Below are 23,862 nucleotides of genomic sequence, written 5' to 3'. Positions count from 1 at the left end.
GCATGGGAAGGTGATGTGTTCTAGTCACCCTGGATCCACGGTTCCCAGCTCTGCCGCACGTTGGAAAACCCCGGGGAACCCTTAGGACTCCTCATACCCAGGCCACTCCCAGGACGGGTTAAATCAGAATCTCTGGGGTGGGCCCAGGCGATTCTGATGAACAGCCAGGCCGAAACCCATGCTTTCATCTCTTTATCCCAAGGACTGGCGAGGGCAGGTGCTGGGGACCACCAGCCATGTAGCTGCTGGGTAGGTCACGGGTCTGATGCTTCCTCTGCACCGACAAGCATCCAGGGCCAGGATTAGTGGTATGGAGTCTGAGCCAGCTGCCACCCCAGGGCTGCCACTGCCTGCCCACCCCCGTCAGACACCTGCCTGCAGTGATGACTGGGGGTGGGGGTGGGGCTGAGAAGAAACGGCGCGGGGCTGGGCTCAGAGCGCCCAAGACTCCAAGACACAGCTTCTCACATAGATGGACCTCAACCCACAACAAATGTGCCGTTAAGTGTTCTTTCTTTACTTTATGAACCTTATTTAAGTGCTGGAGCTGTCAGTCCATATTGGGATTCTGTGACCGTAGATTCAGAATGGAGGGTACTGCTACACCACTTAAAAAACAATCACACCTGACCATGTTGGACCAGTTCTCACCGCAGAGGCCAACTTCCCTGCTGATGCCTCCCTGGTGCTAGGCAGTTTACGAGGGACTTTACGACATTATCTCAGGAGAGGCTGACCACCCAGGCAAACGTGGGATCTGAACTTGGCAGATTTGACAGGGAGGCTGGAGGAGGTGACCTGCCTAAGGTTGCCCAGGGCGGAGACAGCCCTTGTGTTTGGGTCTCTTCCCTCCCAGATCTGTGTTCCTTCCATTTCCCTGGGAGAGCCCCTGACTGAAGGAGAGAGCTGGGGTGGGGTGGGGGGCTTCTCAGAGTGGAGGTGCTGGGGTTGGGGCCTCAGAGGGCTTTGGAGCCTCTTCCTGGCACCAGCTGGAGAAGAGGGTGTCGTGGTCACGGGGGTCACAGCAAGGTTCCTGTCCAGATGGAAACACTTCCAAACCCAGGGATTAAGGAAGATTCAAAAAAAAAAAGGGCACTTTGGAAAGGGGTTAATCTCATCTTCTCAGCTCTTACAGCCATCCTTGGCAGTTAGAAACAGCAGATTTGACACCGTGGATGACGAACGCCCCTTTCGGGGGAGATATACCTGTCCACGTGCGCCCCTGGCGGGGATTTAAATGCTCTGCGGCTTTTCCACGAATCCTAAATCAAGTAGATTCATCCTGGCCCTTGGTGAAGTCTGAGAGCTGGCGGGCGAGGCTTGTGTTAAATCACCCTTTCTGGGCTCCTGCTTCCAGGCTGACGGTCACAAATTCCGCATAATGAGCACTGCTGCAGGAGCCCGGTCAGACAGCGCTGCTGAATTAAGGGCAGAGGGGCCCAGGGCAGGGGAGAGGGAGTGTTTGCTTTGGCTGGGGAGGTGCCTGGCCCCGGCCTGTGTGTTTGCCTGCCAGGGAGGCCTGATACGTGGGCTGGGTAGTAAATGAGCGCGGTGGGCCCCGGCCCATCTGCTGGGTCGGGAGAGGCTGCACCTGCTGCCCCTCAGCCCCGACCTGGCTGGAGGGGACCCCTTCGTCACCCTGTTTTCAGCTTCCTTGTGGCCTAATGGTCACTAAGAACCCGGGATTATTTTCCTTCCCTTGAGAATAAAAATTGGACACTCGAACGTCTGTTTGTTTTGATGAACGACTCCCAGGCAGCAGTCTGTTTGGAGAACAAAGCTCCCCAGCTGCAGGGAGGGTGGAGGCCAAGAGAAAACACCGGCCAGCAGGGTGGCTTTCCAGACCGCGTGGCCCAGTGGAGAGAGCGCAGGAGGCCTGGTTCTCCTGGCCCTGCCATGTGGGAGCAGTTTCCTCTCCTGTCAAAAGGGGGCCCACACGCTTGGTTCTGTGCACCTTATGGGCGGTGGGGGGTGGGAATCACATGGAATAATATATGTGAAAAAAACACATAACCGGTAACCTGCACACACATCATCACAAAAGTGCCCCAGTCTTCGGCCCAGCTCTCTGCACCCGCTGGGCCTGGTGTCAGCATGAAGACGCCGTCCTGACATAGACCTTGGGTGTCTGCCTCTTCCCTTCTGAGAGGGCTGGATAACATCTCTATTATGTGAACAAAAGCTGACTAAACATAACGTTAAAATATTGCTTATTTGTAGACTTCTTGACGGGACAAATGACGGTTGACGTCTATGAACTTGTTCGTGGGGGATGGGGGTGCCTCCCAGCCCCCAAAGCCAACGCTCTCTGCACTTGTGCCCTGGGCATCATCCCCTCTGCTTCCTCAGAGGATTTGCTCCTGCCGTTTTGGTCCTCTTTCTCACATCATAAGTTCCCTTCCCCCACCTACTGAACCTTCCCTTTCAGTATATAAACAAGTCTTCGTGACCCTTACACGTCCCGTCCCGGCTGCGGGGAAGTCCAGGCCACTCTTGCCCCTGGACCTTCCCGGGAAGGTACTTCCCTGAGGTGTGCGGCTGCTGGTCCTCCACAACGTACACGACACACAGCAGCCAGCGAGAGCTTTTGAAAGCACTGATCAGGTCACACCACGCTAATGGTTTAAATTCTTCACAGGGTTCCCACCACACCTGGCATGGAAGCCAAGGCCCTGACCCTCACCCACAAGGTCCGTGTGATCTGGCCGTGCTCCCAGCTCGGCCCCCAGTCACGCTGGCCTGTGTCCCACCCCGTGGCCAAGCCAAGCTGCTTCCCCTCCAGGGCTGGTCACTTCTGCTCTTCCCAGAGTGAGTGGAAGGCTCACTCCCAGAACCTCATGGCTGCGCCATCCTCACTGTTCAGCCATCAGGTTCAAGTTCTACACACACCCCTCCCCACCCCCGGCACCCTGTCCAGCTAAAAGCAGTCTCCCTGGGGGGGTGGGGGGGGGCAGGGTGGGTCCTCTACACATTACATATTTCAGCGACTTCAGAGCACTTATTGGCAACTCAGATGACCTTAATGTCTTTGTTGACACGTTCACTGCCTGTCTCCTTCCTTCCAGAATGTCAAGGGCTCGAATCCATCTTGTTCACTGATACGGCCCCAGCACGGGTGCAGTGCCTGGTATACAGCAGGTGCCTAATAAACACAGAGTTCTTTCACGGATTGGCTGTTCAGTATTGTTCTGTGTCTGATACACATCATTAGAGTATTCGGGGGAGAGATGGGGTCTTGGAGAGCACTGAGTCTGGACTCAGTTTTTCCTTTCTTCTTTTTTTAGACAAGAAACCGGAGGATGAGAGAAGGCCAGTGATGTGGTCGAGGAGTCAGGGTGGTGGCAGAGCCGGCAGGTCGCAGGTCTCGGGAAAGACCTGACGATGGTGCTGATGCCCGTGGTGAAGAGAGGACAGCCAGCGGGCGGGCACCCCAGCGAGGGTGAGGACGACATGACAAAGGCCACCCTTTCCTTGGGCTGCCCTATCCGAGTGCAAACCTCCGGCTGTCTAGACTGCAGGGCGTTGGCGGTGAAGCTGCGTGCAGGCCTCTGGGGGCAGGGGTCGGCCATCATAGGACCCGAGTCTGCCGCTTTACCCGTCAGGGTGCCTTGCTGCTGCATGAAAGCAGTGCTAAGCCTGACCAGTAGCCTTTGGATTACAGCACTGGGACAAGGCTAGGACTAAAAGCAGGGCTGGGGTCAGGGGCCCTGGATGGAGTCCATGTCCTGTGGGTCTCCAGGGAGAAGGAAGGAGGGGAGAAGTCCTGTCCATGGCGGGTGGGCAGGTGCAAAGAGGAAGGGGAGAGGCCAGTGACGGGGCCAGGAAGGGCCTTCTCTTTCTCTTCCTGTTTCTCACACACCACGTGTTTCTCCTGTAACTGTTACCGTGTCCTCAGGCCTGGGCCTTCAAGCGGTGTTGACATCTGCAACTCAGTGGCAAGGACCACGCTCCAATAGGAGAGTGAGATTTTGAGCCAGCGGTTAAACAAGTTACCAAACCAGCACTCAGCCCTTCCTGTTTGGCGAGGGCTGGGCAGAGGGGGGCAGGCTCCGGGGACAGGCAACAAGAGGAGCTGAAGACCTGCAGGAGGGAAAGCAGCTTGCCAAGCGGGGCAGGGCACCCGGGCCGGCCACCCGCGTGGCCTGTCTCGGTGTGTCCGATGCTGCCTTCTGGAGCTTTCTCCAGGAGGAGGCTGAGGCAGGCACACGTGAAGTGACTGCAAGGCCGGGCCTGAGGCTTTGGGAGCCCGCGGAAGCTTCCCGTTTCATCCTCAGCTCCCTGCTGCTCTAGCCTCCCACCTCGCCTCCCCATGACCGCAGCCCTGGAGGAGCCACCGGGGAACGTGCACTGACCTGTCCTCTGCAGGATGCTCTGTCTGGCCTTGATGAACGCCAGGATGTCCGAGTCTGTCTGGCTGTCCCCCGTGAGTGGGACCGATGACACTGGCCTCTCTGGGGTCCTGGGGACAGCCACAGGTCATGCTTTACTACGCCTTACGTTTGGCACCCGCGCACACCTTTCCACAGTGCTTTCCCGTGCTCACGGGCTGGATGCCACCCAGCGACGGCGGTCTGCCGCCCCCTCGCCACCCCCACCCCCTGCAGCCCCCGCAGCAATCCTTCTGCACCCAAACGAGCCACAGGACCCTTGGTCCTTTGGCTCAAACCCTTAGTGGCTTCCCATCACTCTTGGAATGAAATTGAAACCCTGTCTCTGTGCGATCTGGGCCCATTCACTGCGCTGGGCCACCCTGCTACTCTGTTAACCAAGTTCCTTCTGGCCTCAGGCCCTTTGTCTTGCTGTCTCCTCTTCCTGCGCTGCTCTCCCCCCAGACCTTTACACAGCTGCACACGCTTTCTCTCAGCACCTTCTCCATCCCCTCCCCCCCACTTCCCCCTCCCCCGCACCCAACTTGCCCAAACCAAGCCTATTCTACCTTGGGCCTGACTCCTTCAGCACCCAGTTTAGAGGTCATATCCTCTAGGATGTGTCCCTATGTGTTCCTGTCCCTCACCCTGGCTGAGCTAACTGCTTCTAAGACAGAGACTACTCTTCTCCCCTCTCTCCTTAAAAACAGAAACATAATATTTAGCCCAGCAAGTTGCCATGGGAAAAAACTACATTTTCCAGCCTTCTTTGCAGCTATGTGTGGTCAGGTGACCAGGTTCTGGCCAATAAGATTTGTAAGAAGAAGTGAAATCCCCTTAAGAAGGAAATTCCCTTTATTATTTATTATTATTTTTCAGCTCTTTATTGGCGTATAATTGCTTTACACTGTTGTGCCAGTTTCTGCTATACAACAAAGAGAATCAGCTGCATTTATACATATATCCCCATATCCCCTCCCTCTTGAGCCTTCCTCTCACCCTCCCTATCCCAACCCTCTAGGTCATCACCCATCATCGAGCTGATCTCCCTGTGTTATGCAGCAGCTTCCCACTAGTTATCTATTTTACATTTGGTAGTGTATATATGCCAATGCTACTTTCTCACTTCATCCCAGCACTGCTCCCCGCCCCCTCCCCCCCCTCCCCCCGCCCAACTGGTGTCCTCAAGTCTGTTCTCTACATCTGCATCTTTATCTTTATTCTTGCCCTGAGGCTGGGTTCATCAGTACCATTTTTTTAGATTCCATATATATGTGTTAGCATACAGTATTTGTTTTTCTCTTTCTGGCTTACTTCACTTTGCATGACAGTCTCTAGGTCCATCCACCTCACTACAAATAACTCAAGGAAATTCCTTTTAAAAGGGAGGGATGCACGTCCCCTTCTCTCTCCTCCTTTTCCATCCAACTCCTATACATAAAATACCCCCTGAGAAAATTCAAAGCAAGTCACTCTCTTTGGCTCTGCCAAGCGTCCATCCTCACACCCAGCACTCCACACAGCAGGTGATGGTATCCTCGCTCTTAGATGGCACTTAGACGGCAGCGAGGATTGTAAATGACAAAGGGTTGGTTCATTATCACATGTAATTTTTGGCATTCCAGCGGCAAGTCATCGAGAAGCACTAAAGCAGAGTTGCGGAGGGACAGTGGGTGGAATTCACCCTTGGACGCCTGCAGAGAAGAGCAGGGCCTGCCAGGTGAGGGAGGGCACGCAGGCATCCTAGTCAGAGGGCACGGAGCATACACTGGGGAGAGGCCTCATCAGCTTTGTTCAGCCTGGAGCTAATGGCTCGCAGGCCTGAGGCCAGGCTTGTCAACTCTGTGCTCCTCCCCGCCTGGGGACTTTACGTGGGGCTGGTGGGCCACGTGGAACTGCCCCTGGGCTGGCTCCTGTTCCTTTAATGGCCCCAGGTACATCTATTAACAAGGACACGTCAAGCAACTCCGCCTGCAAGGGGCCCCATCGACGCTGGGAGAAGATTCCCCAGCTCTGGGAGTCAGCATCCAGGAGAGATTCCAGGGAATTCCTGGGGTACCAGGGCGGAGGCCTGCCTTGTCTGCGAGGCCACTGCACAAGGGGCTCCTTGGGTTGTGAGGGAAGCAGACTGGAGGTTTCAGCCCGCTGCACCCACAGCAGGACCTGTCACAGGTGTCAGAGGGGGAGAAGACCACAGACCTGTCCTCCAAGGGGGTGCTGGGGCTGCGCTGCTCCTGGCTGTGCAGGACGGGGCCAGGTGAGGGCAGGATTTTCCTGGCATACACATCACTGCAAAAGACAAATCAACAAAATGAAAAGGTATGGGAGGAGGTTTACAGAAGAGAAATTTAGAGTTTATATGTAGGAGCTGTATGGACTGAAATTTTGTGTGTCCCCAAAATTCACATGTGGAAATCGAATCCCCTGTGTGATGGTATTTGGAGGTGGGGCCTGTGTAGGGTAATTAGCTTGGATGAGGTCATGAGGCTGGAGGCCCATTACAGGATGGATGCCCTTATAAGAAGAGGAAAAGAGATCAGAGCTGTTTCTCTACTATGTGAGGACACAGAGGAGGCAGCTGTCTGCAAACCAAAAAGAGGGTTCTTACCAGAAATGGATCCTGCTGGACCTTGATCTGGGACTTCCCAGCCTCCAGAACTGTGAGAAATAAATAAATTCCCTTTGTCTAAGCCGCTCAGTCTATGGTATTCTGCTATGGCAGCCCAAGCTGACTATGGCAGAAGCCAAGAATCCTCTGTTGCCGATGATAATTAGTCAGTTCAAGCTGCTATAACAGAATACCATAGACTGAGTGGCTTAAAGGACTGGAATTTATTTCTCACTAGAGGTTGGAAGTCTGAGAGCAGGGTCTTAGCATGGTCAAGAATGCCAACTTCTCATTGTGTTCTCACACAGTAGAGCAAGAGCGAGCTAGCTCTCTGGACTCTTCTTATCAGGGCACTAATCCCATGCATGAGGGCCCCACCATCATGACCTAAAGGCCCACCTCCAAACACTGTCACTTTGGAGGTTAGATTTCAACATATGGATTTTTGGGGGACACATTCAGTTTATAACATTCTGCCCCTGACCCCGCTCCTCCCCCAATTAATGTCCTTCTCATGTAAAATACATTCATTCCATTCTACCAGCCCCCGACTTATGCCAGCATCAATTCTAAAGTCCAAAATCTCACCCATTGAAATATCATCTAAATCAGATAGGGGTGAGACTCAAGGTATGATTCATCCTAAGGCAAAATTACCTTGCTAGCTGTGAACCTGTAAAACCAGACAAGTTATGTGCTTCCAAAATGCAATGATGGGACAAGCATAGGACAGACATTTCCATTCCAAAAGGGAGAAACAGGAGAGAAGGAGGGAGTGACAGGTCGCAAGCAAGCCCAAAACCCAGCAATGCAAACTCCATGAGATCTTCAGGCTTGAGAACAATCTTCTTTGGCTTGATGTTCTACCCTGCAGACCCACAGAGGTGAAGGTCCTGTCTTCTGGACCCACTGGAGTGGAGGTACTCCTGGGGTCTGCTGGGCAGGGGTTGTGCCCTCATGGTTCTGCTGAGCGGCTCGGCACCCACAGCTTTGGGCAGAGGCTGTCTTGCCTGTTGAAAGCAAGGCAATGGTCCTCTCTTTTGAAATGGAGGAGGCAGTTGTGATGATCGCTGAACTGCCTTTGGGGTCATTCATCCCTTGACTTAAAGGCTAGTGCCCGTTCATATCAGAATAGCTGTATAGTTCTATCCTGTGAGATCCAAGAAGTCCAGCAGCCTTCCTTTCTTCCTCCCATCTCCTTCCCTTTCAGTTCAGTCTGGCAGTTTTCCTGCTGGGGAGGCTGATGAAATCCAGGATTCACACCCACACTAGTCTAGCGTTCATTCTCTTTTGATGTTTTATCAGTTTTTGCAATATAGATAGGCTGAGAATTTTCCAAATCTTTAAATTCTAGTTCCTTTTTGCTTAATAATTCCATCTTCAACTCATTTCTCTCTTCTCGTATTTTACTATAAGCAGTCAAGAGGAGCCAAGCCTCTCCCTCAGCACTTTACTTAGAAATCTCCTCAGCTAAACGTCCAATTTTATCACTTGCAAGTTCTTCCTTCCACAAAACGTAGAACATGAACACAGTTCAGCCAAGTTCTTTGCTACTTTATAATAAGATCACCTTTTCTTCACTGTTCAATAACACATTTCTCATTTCTGTCTGAGACCTCACCAGAATGGCTTTTACCATCCATATTTCTACCAACATTCTCTACATGATTATTTCTGTATTCTCTAAGAAGATGGAAGCTTTCTCTATAGCTCTCCTCTTTCCTATCTGAGCCCTCACCAGAACTCCCTTTCAAAGTTCATTTGTGACAATCTCAGCATCTTCTAGAACGTGCTTCAAAACTCTTCCAGCCTCTACCCATTACCTGGTTCCAAAGGTGCTTCTACATTTTTGGTTATCTGTTATAGTTACACCCCACTTCTGGTACTAATTTCTGACTTAGTTTGGGCTGCTATAACAAAGTATACCATAGGCTGAGTGGCTTATAACAATAGAAATTCATTTCTCACAGTGCTAGAGGCTGCAAGTCTGAGATCAGGGTACAAGCATGGTTGTGTTCTGGTGAAAGCCTTCTTCTGGGTTGCAGACTGCCGACTTCTTGTGCTCTCACATGGTAGAAAGAGTGAGCTAGCTCCCTGGACTCTTCTTATGAGGGCACTATTCCCATTCTTGGGGGCCCCACCCTCATGACCAAAGCACCTCCCAGAGGCCCCATCTCTTAATACCATCACATTGGGGATCAGGGTTCAACGTATGAATTTTGGGGACACATTCAGTCTGTAACAGATGGTTTATACACTTCCTCTCATCGTCAGAGCACTGCAAGTGCCGGCTGTGGAACAAAAACATCAGTGATCACAACTGGCACTTACAGACATGATCTGCACACCAGGTCCTGGGAGGGTGCTCTGCAAACATCACTCCATTCAATCCTCTCAGTAGCCTCACCATCCCCGTGGTATAGATGAGAAAGCTGAGGCTTAGAGGGTTAAAGACATTCTAAAAGTTACCCAGTGGTAAGTGGCAGTAAAGGATCTAATCACAACGCTCTGAGGCTTCAGAACTTGTACTTTCTTAACCGGACTTGACCCTGGCATTCTGGAGAAACACATGCCAGAGACACAGGACTTGTCCCTGGCCACGTGGACTGACCCTGGATGGCCCTGGCTGACTGGCTCCGTGCTCCCTGAGTGAGGAGCCAGAGCCAACGTCTCACGCAGGTGCAGTTTTGCCCATTTAAGTGATGTGGGCTCCTTGCCTTGGATTCTTGGTTGAAACAGTGGAAGCCAGCAGCACCCCTTGGGAGGTGGAGAGGCAAGCTGCCCCAGGATGCCAGTGACATGATGGGATCCCCTCCCTTGCTTTGCAATGTCCTGCCTAGACACAGTGTCAGAGCAGAAAGAGGCCTAAAAGGTCACCTGGCCAGAGCCCTCCTTTTACAGATGGGGACTCTGGGGCTGATTGGTGGGCAGGGTTAGAGACAGGTGCTCGGGCTTTGCGCAGCCCACGTCATCAGCTCTGGGCTCTCCACAGGCCTGGCAACCTGCTGTCCCAGCCATGGGCACCACTTCCTCCCCAGTTCCAGCCCTCTTCCACCTCAGCCAGGGCAGGGCCTCTTGCCCTGGGCCTGTCTCCACCGGCTCAGGACTCGGTCCTATGAACAGGAAAGGAAATCAGAGCCTGGGATGTTTTTCTGTTTTTTCATTTGTTTTGTTTTTGTTTTTTCAGATGTCTATTTCCCAGCATCCCAGAGACTCTGCACTGAGCATCTGTGCTGTCTGGTGAGGGCTACTGTAGGACCAGAGGCAGCCACAAGGTGGCAGGCTCTGCATGCCTTTCTTTGGAGAACCAAGGCCAGGAGAAAGGGCTTTTCATCCTGCAGGTGCTGCGATGACACCAGGTCAAGGTCAGTTTGGAAGCTGTAGCAAGTCTTGTAAGATCAAGCTATTGGCACACAAATGGCTCAAGAACTCAACGGCTTCCCAGCAGAGCCTTTTCTAAGATTCCGGGGAGCGTTCACAGGTGCCAACTGTTGAGGGCTGGGAGTGGACGGAAGAGGGCAGAGATGGACGTGGCAGGGCAGAAGGGGGCATGCAACACCCTCTGCAGAGGCCCAGCTGCCCAGCCTGTTGCCTCGAGCAGCTCACGCAGGAGGGTGGCACAGTGTGAAGGCTTGGGGCTCTGGAGGGGAGTGACTCCCCCAGCCCAGAGGTTGCAGGAGCGTCCCGTCTCTGGATGCCATAGCTTGGCCTCTGAATCCTTAGGGTCATTCCACAAATGACTTTTTTCCTCTCTCCTGACCCACCAGCCTTTGACAGTGAATTCATTTTTCACGCTGATATTCCTACTGGAGAGAGAGCACACCAGCCAGCAGAACTAATGATCTCTTTCTTCACAAGGATTAATAAGTAATATAAATAATAATTAGGCCTCCTGGGTTGCCCATAAGAGTGTTGTGAATTTAGTGTGATCAGCCCATAGGCCCAGAGCATCCCTGGGGAAGTGATGAAATCACTGTTCTGTCAGAGCCTGAGGAGCAGAGGACTAACCCCTGGGCCGCAGTGGGACCATCAGGAGCAGCCTCTCTGGAGCTCAGGGGAGACAGGCAGCTGGACTCCTGCTCTCCCGCTCCAGCACTCTTCAGTGGCCCCGGGACACTAGACTGCTCGGGGAAGAATAGTGTCAGAAGGACCTTGACGCATCTTACAGATGAGATTAGGGGATCCCAATGCGGGGGCTGGCTTGCTTGAGGGCCCGCTGCTCAGAAGAGCAACCTTTGTCAAAGTCTAAACTGAGGGGACTCCTTGCAGGTAACCTATGGTGAGGTGACGGGCACCTTTGAGATCCAAGGTTCTGAACTTCAAGGTTAAGGATCTCTTGGCAAGCACATCAAGGGATCACCTTAACTTGGGATACCTAAGGACTATCCAGGAAGGCCAGGCCAGGACAGGCCCTGCTTCCCAGACAAGGTGGATGCTGGAGGAGGATTCTAACGGTGTTTCCCAAGGAGCTCCTACGAGGCCTGCCCAGTGGCCAGTTCTTAGACCCATTCCAGGGTGGACACTCTCTCAGAGAAGCTGGCAGAGGGATGGACACACGGACAAGCAATAGAGAGTGGCCTTGGCCAAGAGGCAGCGTGGGAGGACGGGGGAGAAGCATCGGGAAGAAGATGAGAAAAGGGAGAAAAAGCATGTAGGGTGGGGAAGGTTAGGCAGAGCAAGAAAGTGAGGGAAGGGGGGGAAGAAGGGAGTGAAGGAGTGAAGCAGAGAGAGGAGGAGGCAGGAGAGCGGGGGAGGGAGGAAGGAAGGAAAAACCGCTGCCCCGCATGGAGCCTGGAGTTCGGCTGCAGCTGCAGCTCGCCCCGTCGTTAACCAGAGTTCAGAGCATTGCAGTCCCTTCCTGGGCCTCAGTTTTCTCTTTAGTGAAATGGGGAAGATATAAGGGCTTCTCCACCGGAATGATGGGACCAGTCATCCCATCCTCAGGTTGGAATTCCTAATCGAGGGGACCTCTGGTGTTCCAGTCAGAAGATGGCCTTCTCAGGAGCTGTAACTTTGCTCTTTGAAAATCCTGGTCTCCTGGGAAAAATCAGACCATGGACACATGGAGAGAGTGGGGACCCCAAGCAGGAGGACCTGGTGCTTGGGAGAATATGAAGAAAACACGTTTGTACGAAATAGTACACAATATGGGTGGGAAAGTGTCCCCTTTTACTAAATGACAGGCTATGCATGTGCCCCTAAAGGACGGTCCTTAAGGTTGAAGGGAACTGATGGGAGCAGTCGGCGGCGGGGGGGTGGGGGGGTGGGGTGGCCAGATGCTGCCAGGCCTGGGTTCCAATCCTTGTCTCAGCCCTTATTAGCTGGGTGACCCTAACAAGTTAATTGATCTCTCGGAGCCCGAGTGTTCGGATCTGTAAAACGGGCACAATGATAGCACATACATCATACATGTGTTCAGTGCCTGGCGCTTAGGGCACTCGAAAAATGACAGGAGAGGAGAAGAGAGCCTTGGAGAAGTCTCCTTGGAGAATTTAAGGACACCAACAACTAATCCTCCACTGTTGGCTGCTTGCAGAGAATGTCTGTGAAGCCATGCAGACCAGGGACAGGGGCTCCTCCCTGCTTCACCCCTCGTAGAGCTCTGTGAGCTCTTCTCCACGAGCTTTTTAGAGCAGTGACAGGTGATTTCTTCATCAGAGGCAGAGCCTGAGACCTCGCCCTTCCCAGTCCCTAGCAGGATGCTTTTCCTCTCACCTGTCTACTGTAACCTTTCCACTCACTCTTTTTGGTATCTGACCTACTGTGTGGGGGGCATTTAGGGGTGCCGGCCGCTCATAGCCGAGGTGTCTTAACAAACACTTTTCAGGACACTTGGTAATCTCTGCCGAGGGTCTGAGATCCCACCAGCGTGCCAGCCGCCACCACAGATGACAGAGCCTGAACAGCACCCCGGGCCCGCCTGAGAGCCCGCTCCCCAAAGACCCTCCTTCCAGCATCATCAAAGGGGCTGGGGGCAGAGATCTGGAAGCAAGATTTTGGGAGAAGCTCCCATAGGTAATCTGATACACACCTCTGAAATTCAAGGTTCCGAACTTCACTTGGCAGGCACCGTCTATTTCTACCTTATAGCCCTGGTGTAGGTTTGCCGGGCCTTTCCCGACGCACACGTACACACACACACACACTTTTCATTGTCTTGAAACAAAAGAAAAATTAGAGATGGAGCTTCCTGTTTGATAGGTGGAATATTCTTAGCAGTAGGAGCTATGGCAGAGATCAGAAAAGAGGCCAGGGAAATAGCCAGGGATTCTGAGAAGCTTCACACTGGGGAGCAGGGCTTACTCTCACGTGGCAGACACACGAGAGGCTCGGAACGGAGCCAGAGCAATGACTGCGGGAGGCTCTGTCCCCTGGGCTGGTGGACTGAGGTTTTTCACACATGATCTGTGGAGTCCTGGGGTTTCAGGGAGGGGGCCCAGTGTAGGGCACACGAAGGTATTAGGGGTTGTAAACTCAAGTACTCCAGAGAGTAGCAGGTACCCGAGTGAAGGCACAGAGACGACCCGTGTGGGACACGAATGCCAAGCTCTGTATTGCCACAGAGCAGCACAGCTGCCCACTTACACTGCCTTTAATTTTTCTTTTTTTAATGAATGGACTATTTTTAAGAAAAGTTTTAGGTTTACAGAAAATTAAGCAGAGAGTACAGAGAATTCCCGTGTACCCTCTCCCCCGCTTGTTGTTTTCCTTATTGCAAACATCTTGCATTAGTGTTGCACGTTTTTACAACCAATGAACCCATGTCGATACATTATTATTAACTGAGGCCCATAGCTTACATGTTCACTCTTTCTGTTGTACAAGTCTATGGATTTTGACAAATACATAATATCGTATTTACATCATTACAGTACCATGTAGTATAGTTTCACTGCCTTAAAAATCTCCTGTGTTCCTCCTATTCATCCTTTCCACCCCTACCCTCTCCCCCTGGCAATCGCTGATCTTTCTACATGTGTCCATAGTTTTGCCTTTTCCAGAATGTTGTAGTCGGAATCATACGGTTTGTAGCCTTTTCAGACTAGCTTCATCACACAGTGACATACATTTAAGTTTCCTCCATGAATTTTCATGGCTCCATAGCTCATTTCCTTTTATCACTGAATAATATTCCACGGCGTGGATGTACCACTGGTTTGCTTTTCCATTCACCTTTTGAAGGACATCTTGGTTGCTTCCAGTGTTAGGCAATTATGAATAAAGCTGCTAAAAACAACCATATGTAGGTTTTTGTGTGGATGTAAGTTTTCAACTCATTTGGGTAAACACAAAGGAGCATGATTGCCGAATCACATGGTAAGAATGTATTTTTTTAAGCTCTTTATTGAAGTATAATTGCTTTACACTGTTGTGCCAGTTTTTGCTGTACAACAAAGTGAATCAGATGTATTTACACATATATCCCCATATCCGCTCCCTCCCACAACTCCCTCCCACCCTCTCTGTCCCAGCCCCTTGTCATCACCCATCATCGAGTTGATCTCCCTGTGTTATGCAGCAGCTTCCCACTAGCTAGCTATTTTACATTTGGTAGTGTATATATGTCAATGCTACTCTCTCACTTCGTCCCAGCTTCCCCTTCGCCCCCCAGCCTGTGTCCTAAAGGGCAAGAATTAAGATGCAGATGTAGATAACAGACTTGAGGTAAGAATGTTTTTAGTTTAGTAAGAAGCCACCAAACTGTTTCTCCCAAGAGGCTGTGCCATTTTGCATTCCCACCAGCAATGAATGAGAGTTCCTGTTGCTTCACATCCTCACCAGCATTTGGTGGTATCAGTTTTATTTTAGTTTAGTTATTCTCATAGGTGTGTAGTGGTATCACACTGTTGCTTTAATTTTTAATTCTGCAATGACATATGATTGTGGAGCATCCTGTCATGCACTTATTTACCACCTGTATATCTTCTTTGGGAAGGTGGCTGTTCATATCTTTTGCCCATTTATATATGTTTTCAAATATTTTCTCCCAGTCTGTGGTTTACCTTTTCATTCTCTTAACAGAGTCTTTCACAGAGCAGCATTTTTCATATTAATGTAGTCAAACATCTATTTTTTCTTTTGTGGATCTACACTGCCTTTTTAAAAAAGTATTTATTTTATTTTTATTATTGGCTGCATTGGGTCTTAGTTGCGGCACACGGGATCTTCACTGAGGCATGTGGGATCTGTTGTTGCAGCACGCAGGCTTCTCTCTAGTTGTAGTGTGCGGGTTTTTTTTTTCTCTAGTTGTGGCACACAGGCTCCAGAACACTTGGGCTCTGTAGTTTGTGGCACGAAGTCTCTCTAGTTGAGACACGTGAGCTCAGTAGCTGTGGTATTCTGGCTTAGTTGCCCAGCGGCGTGTGGGATCTCAGTTCCCTGACCAGTGATCAAACCCGCGTCCTCTGCACTGGAAGGCGGATTCTTTACCACTGGACCGTCAGGGAAGTCCCTACACTGCCTTTTAAAACACCAGGGTAGCCAAACAGAACACACCTTGCCGGCTGTTAACCTGGTGCTTAGGGGCTCACATAGGAGGTGTTTCCTAAAGCTGGAATACAAGCCAAAGCGCTGGCCCTGAGGGCTAGGTTGGGGGATGTGAAGAGGTTCAGGGAAAATGTCAGCCAGGTGGTGGACAGCTCACTGGCTGGCCATTTTGTTTTAAGAATAGTTTTAGATTAGAGAAAAGTTGCAAAGATAGTACAGAGAGTTCCTGTGTACCCCATACCCAGTTTCTTTTATTATATAATCTTAGTGTGGTACATTTGTCACAACTAATGAACCGATGCTGACATCATTATTAACTACAGTCTGCTCCTTATTTGGATTTTCCTAGTTTTTCTGATCCAGTTCCCATCCAGGATAGCACATTACATTTGGCCATCATATCTCCTTAGGCTCCTCCTATGTGTGCCAGTTTCTCAGAATGCTCTTGACAGTTTTGAGGAGTACTGGTCAGGTATTTTGCAGAACACTGCAAAATTTGACTGGGACTTGTCTGATGTTTTCCTCATGATTCAACCAGGTTATGGGTTTTTGAAAAGAGGACCATAGGGGTAAAGTGCCATTCTCATCACATCATCCTACCAAGGACATCGTCTGGCAAACCCGTCCCTACCCCTTTTAAAAAGCTCTATTTCACATTTCCAACGTGAGTGCTCAGCTCCTGTTCAGACCCAGTCAAGGATGGTTCCTTGGCAGCAGAGGCCGAGGTCACACTCACGCTGGCCGGGCCTCTGCCGTGACGACACCGGGCCTGTTTGAGGGGTGGAGGGTGGATGAGGCAGGTGTGTGCTTGGAAAGAGACGATACTGTGGGTGGCGTGAGAAGGAGCCTGCCTTCAGAAGGTGGGTGTGGGGAAATGGAGTCCGTGCTGGCTCATGCTGTCACTCAGGGACGCTGGCTCTGGGTGTCCTCATGGGAGTCTGTGCTAGGGCAGAGTCACTTACCAGAGCTTCCTGGGTCCTGGCAGGTCGACCCCCTCTGCCTTACACTAACATTCCCCCCCCCCCCCACACACACCAGTTCTCCCCTCCCTCTCCCCTCCCACTACTGCCAGCTGCTTCTTCCTACCTGGGGGCAGGATCAGGGCTTGCAGGGTTTGGTTAGACTGCGTTACTGTGGCAGTAGGTGCCCTGGCTGTCAGAGCCAGAGGGAAAGGGCTGGAAGGGGGTGGCAGGGGGAGGGGTGCTCCAACAAGCCTGAGTGAGAGCCGCTGGCCTGAGTGTTTTCAAATAATTTAACAATAAAAGTCACTCATCTTCCTGGATCATGCAGCCTACACTTAGAGCATCAAGACCAGATTGAGGAGAGGTAGGGCACCTTTCTGGGCACCCCAACCCTGTTGCAGGGTTCTCCCCTTACCTTTTGTTAGAGAGAAGCTGGGATCTTTCGTGCTGGGATTCTGGCGTCTGGGGAAAGGGCTTCACGTGATTCAATGAATTCACTGCTGGGGTGTTTACCTGTTGGTCCAAGAGAAAGTTTCACAGCATAAGTGTGATTCTAATGACATGGGAAAATGTCTTTGATGTATTTCTTTAGGGGAAAAAAAGCTAGCTATAAAAGTTAGTATATACAACATGTGTGGGAAAAAAAATAAATCTAGATGCAGTCATGACCATCATGATGAGCCTGGAGACATTCTCTGTGGACGGCAGGAGGATGAGTCATGTTTGATTTATTCTTTGTACTTTTCTGTGTTTTCTAAGTTCTCCAAATTGAGCCTGTATTACTTTTTTTGTGTGTATTACTTTTTGAAGTTAAGAAAAAGTGTTTAAAATGTGATCTGACAGTTCTCCAGGAGTGCTCTCTGGCTTTGCTTTCCCTTGTCCCAGAGACATGCTGGCAGAGCCAAGAGCGATGCCTATAGCCCTGCAGGTGGGGGCAGCTCCGCACAGGTCTCCTGAGCAGCGATTAAACCCCAGCTGATCCGAACCTTAGCAGAAGCCCCTGCGATTCTCCCAGAACTTGAGAGCACGGGAGGCTGGTGAGCAGCTGCCTCCCATCTCCCTCGGAGGTTGTCCTGAGGCAGTTTCTCATCACCTCACGTGTTCCAATGAGGGTTAAGGCTTTCTGTCTGCCCCACTTGGGGTACACCTGCCGACTGTAAAACGGCTTAGCGGCTGCCTGGAATTGGCTCCTCAGCTACACGTGCCCCATCATCCCTGCTGTGGCCACCTGGTCCCTTCTGTTTCAGTGACATCCTGTGGGGCGGAGGGCACGGGGAGCTATGCCTTGGCTCCCCTGGCTTTCACTGTCTACGTGAGGAATAAATGGTCTGAATTCATCAGCCCCGACTGGACTCTTCCTGGGTCACGTGGGATAATGGGATGCCCCTTATCACTGTCCCGTGGCCGGATGGCTGTGGGACCAGCATTGGCTGGTGGCCTCATCCACTGATGACCTCATGAGGGAGGCTTCTTAACTGGAGAAGAGACACAATCCAGGGTGCTGTGAACATGACTGGGAACCAACGACATCTTTATTATTCCTAACTTCTACCTGAAATGTAACATTTCTTTCAATGACTAAATGTAGACAACAAACCACAGTAGTATGGGTGGTATCAGTGACTCTGTCACCAGTAGAAATTACAGATATTTTCAGATCACATTATAATTGTTGCAGAAATCTTGAAATATTGTGTTCATCACTACTTTGAAATTATGGTAAATACTGAGCCCACCCCTAGACCTTACTAATTAACACATTTGTAAAGCAGTATACATATTATTAAACCATAACTTTGCTGCTAAAATGTTGTGATGGCTTTTTTTCTATCGTATTAGTTTTGTCATCTTGTGCATTTAACTTTTTCCAAATATGCTTCTTCATTGTCTGACCATGAGGCCACCCGGTAATGCATGGGTTAATGCTTGGTTATGTCCTTGGGAAAATATCTTCTGTGGCTCTCAGTTTCCTTGTGCTTAAAATGAAGCGATCAGCCTGTTAGATAATCTCGAAGGGTTCTGCCAGCCCCACAAGTGATAGGATTATGTGCATGTCATCTCTTTTATTGTACACAGCTGAGGGGTCACATGAGGACAGTCGGAACTGGGGGTTTATACTAACATTTCCTAACATGTTATTTTAGCCTTCATAATATTATAAAGAACCTCTAGGAATTTGTCTAGAAAATATGCAAAAAATGTATCTTCAAATATGTTTCCAGTGAAACAACCCCCGAACAACCTGAGCATTAAACAAGAGGAGACTAAATATTAAAATAAATCCATATGCTTGCACAGTGACAGCATCAGAATGATGTCATGGAATCATGACAGGGAAGAGGTGGCACGCTGGACAATTAAGTAAAAACAAGCCATTTGTGATACGTGAAGACGTATGATCCTATTTTTATAAAAACATATGGCTATACATGCATAAAAATAAAAAATAATATAATCCAACGTGTTAATATCAGTTCTCCTTTAGTGGTGGGATAATGTGATTTTACCTTGTGTTTTTCTGTATTTTCTAAGATTTATACCATATATAAAACATATATATATGACTGTAATAAAGAACAATCAATGTTGTCCCTACATCACAGGAAGCAATGGTGGCACATTCTTCGGCTTGGGGAGCGACACCTCCCATCCCCCACCTTTCTATGCATCGGACACTAGCAAGGAAACAGTGAGCCCCGACCACTCATGGCCCTTGTCCCTAAATTGAGCACTTGCTTCAGGAGGCAGGGGCTGAGAGCACGCGCAGCGTGGGTGGAAGCCCCGTTCTTTTTCCGCTGCCCCTCTCCCCCCATGGGGCTGCGTGTCTGGTCCCTCCCGGCTGTCCTGACGGTCCCCAGGCCCGCAGGAGGACAGGCTCTGGGGCAGCGCGGGGCACAGTACCTGCAGGCTGGTGGCCTCCGCTGCCCACCAGGCTTCAAACTCTTTCTGCAGCTTCACCTTGGCTTTGTCCATGAGGAGCTGCAAGTGCTCGATCTCCACCTTCAGGGCCTTCAGGCGCGTGAACATTGTTTTATACCTGTAGCGGAATCAGAGAGGAATCTTGAAAGTCGCTGGCAGGGATGGAGGGCTCTAGAGAGACCGGCGGCGGCAGGGCCCGCGTCTCTGACGCCTGGCGGTGCAGCCTCGGTGCCCAGAGTATGGCGCTGGCGTGAGGGCCCAGAGGCGTTTCTGTCCGGCGGGCCGTGGGGCTCTGTGTGTGAGAAGACTAAGCCCTCTCTAGGAAGGGTAACTACCAGCACTGTGCACCGAGGGGGGCATTGCTCCTGGCACTTGCTGTCCATCAACTCGTTTAATCCTCTTCACAACCCTATGGGGAAGGTGCTGTTATCATCGCTCCCCTTTACAGACCTGGAACCTGAGGCATGGAGAAGTTCAGGAACTGGCTCTATAGCACAGAGCTCATAAACAGAGGAGCCAGGGTTTGAACCCAGGCCACCTTGCGGGGGCAGGGTGACAGGCTTTGCTTGGGGTACATGCCTAGCCAGCCCAGGGGTGGGTGGCTCATGTGGCAATGACACCATTGGTATCTTGAGAGCAAGGAAAGTTTCTTGTTTGGTTTTCCCAAACCTTTCCATGGCAGGGGAGACAGCCGACCTCTGCTGAAGGCCTAAATGAATGGGTGAGCTGAGAAGCTTGTATCAGTAATGACCACATGTCTGTTTACGCTGGAGGCTCTTCACTCTGCAGGTTAAATCATTCTGGGGCGCTAAACGGCTGCAGGAGGGTCTGATGTTTTCAGGACACCTTGCAGATAAGGAGGCTCAGGACAAAAGTGGGGCGAGAGAAGCCTCTGTGGTCATACTTCTGGGCTCCCCTAGAGGGCAGCAGCAGACAAGACTCGCTGCTTCCTGGGCTGCAGCCAGGGCTGGGGCTGCTCTCCCTGCCCAGATTCAGGGATCCGGGCTCTGGAGTCTGGCTGGGCCTTCTGCTCCCCATTCCGGCCTCACCTTGCCTTGGCTTCCTGCATCTCACGACTGCCTGCTTAAAGGCGGCACTTGCTCCAGCTATTTTAGGACCGACTTCCCGGAGCAGCTGCAGGCCTGGGTTGGGTGTGGCCACCCTGCCCGGGCCCTGCATCTCCAGGTCATCCAGAGGGCCCTCTGGGGCTGGGGTCAGGGTGTGTGCAGTGAAAAGAAAGGGCACCTTCTCTTTTCTTCCTCCAGTTGTGATCGCAGCTTCTCTTCCAGTAGGTCCGGCATCGAGGGCACAGGTGTGTTTTCTGAGATACCTGGAGAAGGGAGATGCTGATGATTTGCTCCAGCGAGGAGGAAAGGTAAAGGGAGAGGGTGCTGTTTAGGGCGGGTGACAGAGTCATCGTGCGTCCCAGGTGAAAGGGGACCCTGTGAGTCCTTCTGGGGCCTTTGGATGGGAGCTTGCTTCACCCACCTCCTCTGGGTGGCAACCTCTGCTCGGCTGAAAGCTCCCGGGGAGGCTTCCACGACTATGCTCCATCCACTGTCCCTCCCAGTGTCCAACATCTGTCACTGGAAGGGAATTCTTCCTTGTGTCGCTACCAGTCCTTTCACCATGGAGTGCACTCATTTCCTCCCGTGTCCCTAGGGAAGATGCAGAATAGCATTTCCCCCTCCTCTGATACCAAGCCCTCCATAAACCAAGAAGGCATCACTAAAGCGGCTCACATCTTACTTTGCATCAGCTGAGGTGCCGACTTCTCCAGCTGCAAATCATGCCTCCCATTTTTGACTTCCCTCCGAAGCAGTAGTTCTAAGCCCGCTGAACCCCGTGTGCACCCAGGGCTGAGAACCACGCTCCGATGCCCCGCCCACAGGACTGGGCGACCCTGGCAAGTCCTGGGTGGGGGCTGTGTCCCCAGACACGCCCGCCGCCGCTGCTGGTGGCCAGGTTACCCGGTCTGGTTGCTTGTGTGCTTGTCTGGATCCTAGCCCGCTGGGTGGGGCCTGTCTATCCTCCTAGGAGGCTCTCTGTGGTTGTACTGCACCTCTCAGCCTCAGAAGGCATCTTAAGAGTCATGCAGCCCTACTTTTTACTTCTTGGAGGGCAGACTCTATCACGCACTAGGTGCTTTCGGACATGATTGGACCTAATCCTTCTGGCACTCATTGGAGGTGTTATTGCTCCCATTTTACAGATAAGGGCATGAGGTTCAAAGAGGTTAACCTGCCCAAGGCCAGATGGCTAACGTGAGGAGCCTGGATCCAAGTCCAGGTTTGGTTGGTTGCAAGGACTCTGGATTCAGAAATTCCTTCTATGACATTTCTGAGGATTGCCATGTGCTTTCTGCCCTGATACTGCTCGTGCTGGGGCTCAGTGCTGTGCACAAGAGCACACTTCATTGTGGGCAGCTCTGTTTCCTCTTACTTGGGCTGAGACCTGCCCCACGAACTTCTTCTCACTTCTACTTTGGATCTTTGGAGCAGCATGTTATAGCCTCCTTCTTAATCTGATGGGTGTTCAAATATTTTAACAACAACAACAAAATACCATATATGTCTGGAGTTTTATTCCCAGGCTGACTCTACCCAGTTCCCTCATCTAAGGGCTCAGTGATATGGTGACTTTCTAACTGATCTTAAATACGGAGCCTAAATCTGAACAACATACACCAGATAGGCCTGAGAGGAGCAGGGTAGAGAAGAGTTCTCCTAGCTTTGAAAAATTTATGTTTTATAATTTCTATAAGAGATGAATTACTAATGATGACCATTTATTGAGTACCTTTTATATTCCATATTCTGCCAAGTTCTACTAGATACTGGGCTGGGTGCTCTGCTCACTTAATTGCTAATTCTCAAAATAACCCAGCAGGAGAGCATTACCATCTCATTTCAGTTAGATTCTGAAGCTCAGAGAGGTCGGTAAATAACCTGAAGTCACACAGATAGTAAGTAGTAGGGCTGGGATTTGAACCCTATTTTTTGGTTCCAAAGAGCTAAATGTTTACACCAGGCAGCCCCCTGATGCTATGTTTGTTTTTCAGCAGCTTTGTCATTGTCACGGCCATGCCATTTTGTCACTGTCCTCTATTAAGCCTGTGGTCAGTTTACACACGTTCCTATATTTATGAGGGGTTGTCAAAACGCATCCTATTTCAGTGTGATGGTCCTTTTGATCCCAAATGCAACATTTCCCATTTATTGGGGGTTTAGCCTGCTGGGAGGTCCTGATTCTGGCATGCCTTGTTCTTTCCCTTTTGGCTGCTTCTATGTCATTATCTAACTCATTGACAAATATGCTAAGCGGATCAGGATTCTGTTCTTTATCTGCCCAGCACCTGTTACTCTCTGTCCCTTGTGTCAAGTGTCACCTGTCACTTGTAAACCGGCTAAGTATCTCACTCCATAGATACCACAGACTTCTCAGGCAAAGAATGCACTTTCCCCCATGCTGGTGGCCCTGATCTTGGTGGCCCTAGTGAGCCAGGTTGCCTGTTCTCATAGCCCATGGTCCCCCAGGCCTAAGCACTGGAAGCCCCTTGAGGACAGGGACTGGTCCCTCTGCTCTTTGTATCTCCCCAGTGCTTTGTTCAGACTCTACGTCCAGGGTGCCCTCAATGCCGCCCGTGTACACTGGCTCTTGTGCTCTCTGGGAAATGTCAGATCTGATAAACTGAAGGAAGTATCTCAACACCAAACTGATAATGGTAGGACTTGAAATAGAATATTTCCTAACAGTTTCAGAAATGGGCACATGTATCTCTGAGTCTGTTAAAGAAGAAAAGCTGTGAATCACCTTCCTCCTTTTAACATGTTTTGATCCCATATCAAGGGATCCCCTGAGAGATGTAGCGAAGACCCTGGTCTGGGGTGAAGGCTGGGCCAGTGAGGAAACTGAGACCAGATCGTGTAGGCCCTGGAAAGACTGTTGGCTTTGAGAGAGCTGAGAGGCGGGAAGGTGTTGAGGAGAGGAATGGTGTGATCTATTCCTTTGATAGTAAAGCCAAGTAGTTGTTTTGCTGGTCAAGACAAAGCTGCTCCAAACTGAAGAATAGTTAATGTGAGGTGGCGCCAGGGTGGTGAAAGGATCTGGGAAAGAAAGCTGGGGCAGGGGGACTTGGGCGGCCAGAACAAGGGCAGAGCACACCCCCAAGACACACGCTATACACGTTGCCATGACAACCAAAGGGGCCTCTCGCCAAAGTGATGTTTGCCGAGTGAAATGCATTGTAACCCCACCAGGAGACGGCCCCTGGCTGCTTCTGCTGCTTCCTGAGGCTTGGCTTATCAGCCGTCTCTCAAGAGAAAGAGGGGCTGGGAACTCAAAAGGAACCAGACAGAGCGGCTGAGCAGGAACAGAGGAAGAGGGAGTAAGTAAAGGGCAGCTGGGCTCTGTAGGTCTCCATGCCCACTGGGACTGCGGCCAGGGACAGAACCTCCAGTCACCTGACAGGAGGCACAGGGAGCCCTCCTTTCAAGCACAGGACTGGCTGGGGTGGGAG

At 51.0% G+C, this 23,862-nt stretch overlaps 1 protein-coding gene across 1 annotated transcript in view; it reads right to left on the bottom strand.

Annotated features, from left to right (window-relative positions):
• Positions 1-3,891: 3,891 nt before the first annotated feature.
• Positions 3,892-23,862, bottom strand: part of KIF6 (kinesin family member 6) — a 363,044-nt gene continuing 343,073 nt past the window's right edge. Inside the window, exons 17-21 of the mRNA XM_057698188.1 lie at positions 20,589-20,673; positions 19,326-19,461; positions 16,840-16,937; positions 6,567-6,656; positions 3,892-4,459 (exon numbers count right to left, since the gene is read on the bottom strand). Of these exons, the coding sequence (XP_057554171.1) occupies positions 3,892-4,459; positions 6,567-6,656; positions 16,840-16,937; positions 19,326-19,461; positions 20,589-20,673 (977 nt within the window). The remainder of the gene's footprint in view (positions 4,460-6,566; positions 6,657-16,839; positions 16,938-19,325; positions 19,462-20,588; positions 20,674-23,862) is intronic.

Source organism: Hippopotamus amphibius, chromosome 11, assembly GCF_030028045.1.
Source record: "Hippopotamus amphibius kiboko isolate mHipAmp2 chromosome 11, mHipAmp2.hap2, whole genome shotgun sequence".
NCBI lineage: Eukaryota > Metazoa > Chordata > Mammalia > Artiodactyla > Hippopotamidae > Hippopotamus > Hippopotamus amphibius.
The sequence above is the reverse complement of the archived record's forward strand: the minus strand, read 5'-3'. Positions and strand labels throughout refer to the sequence as shown.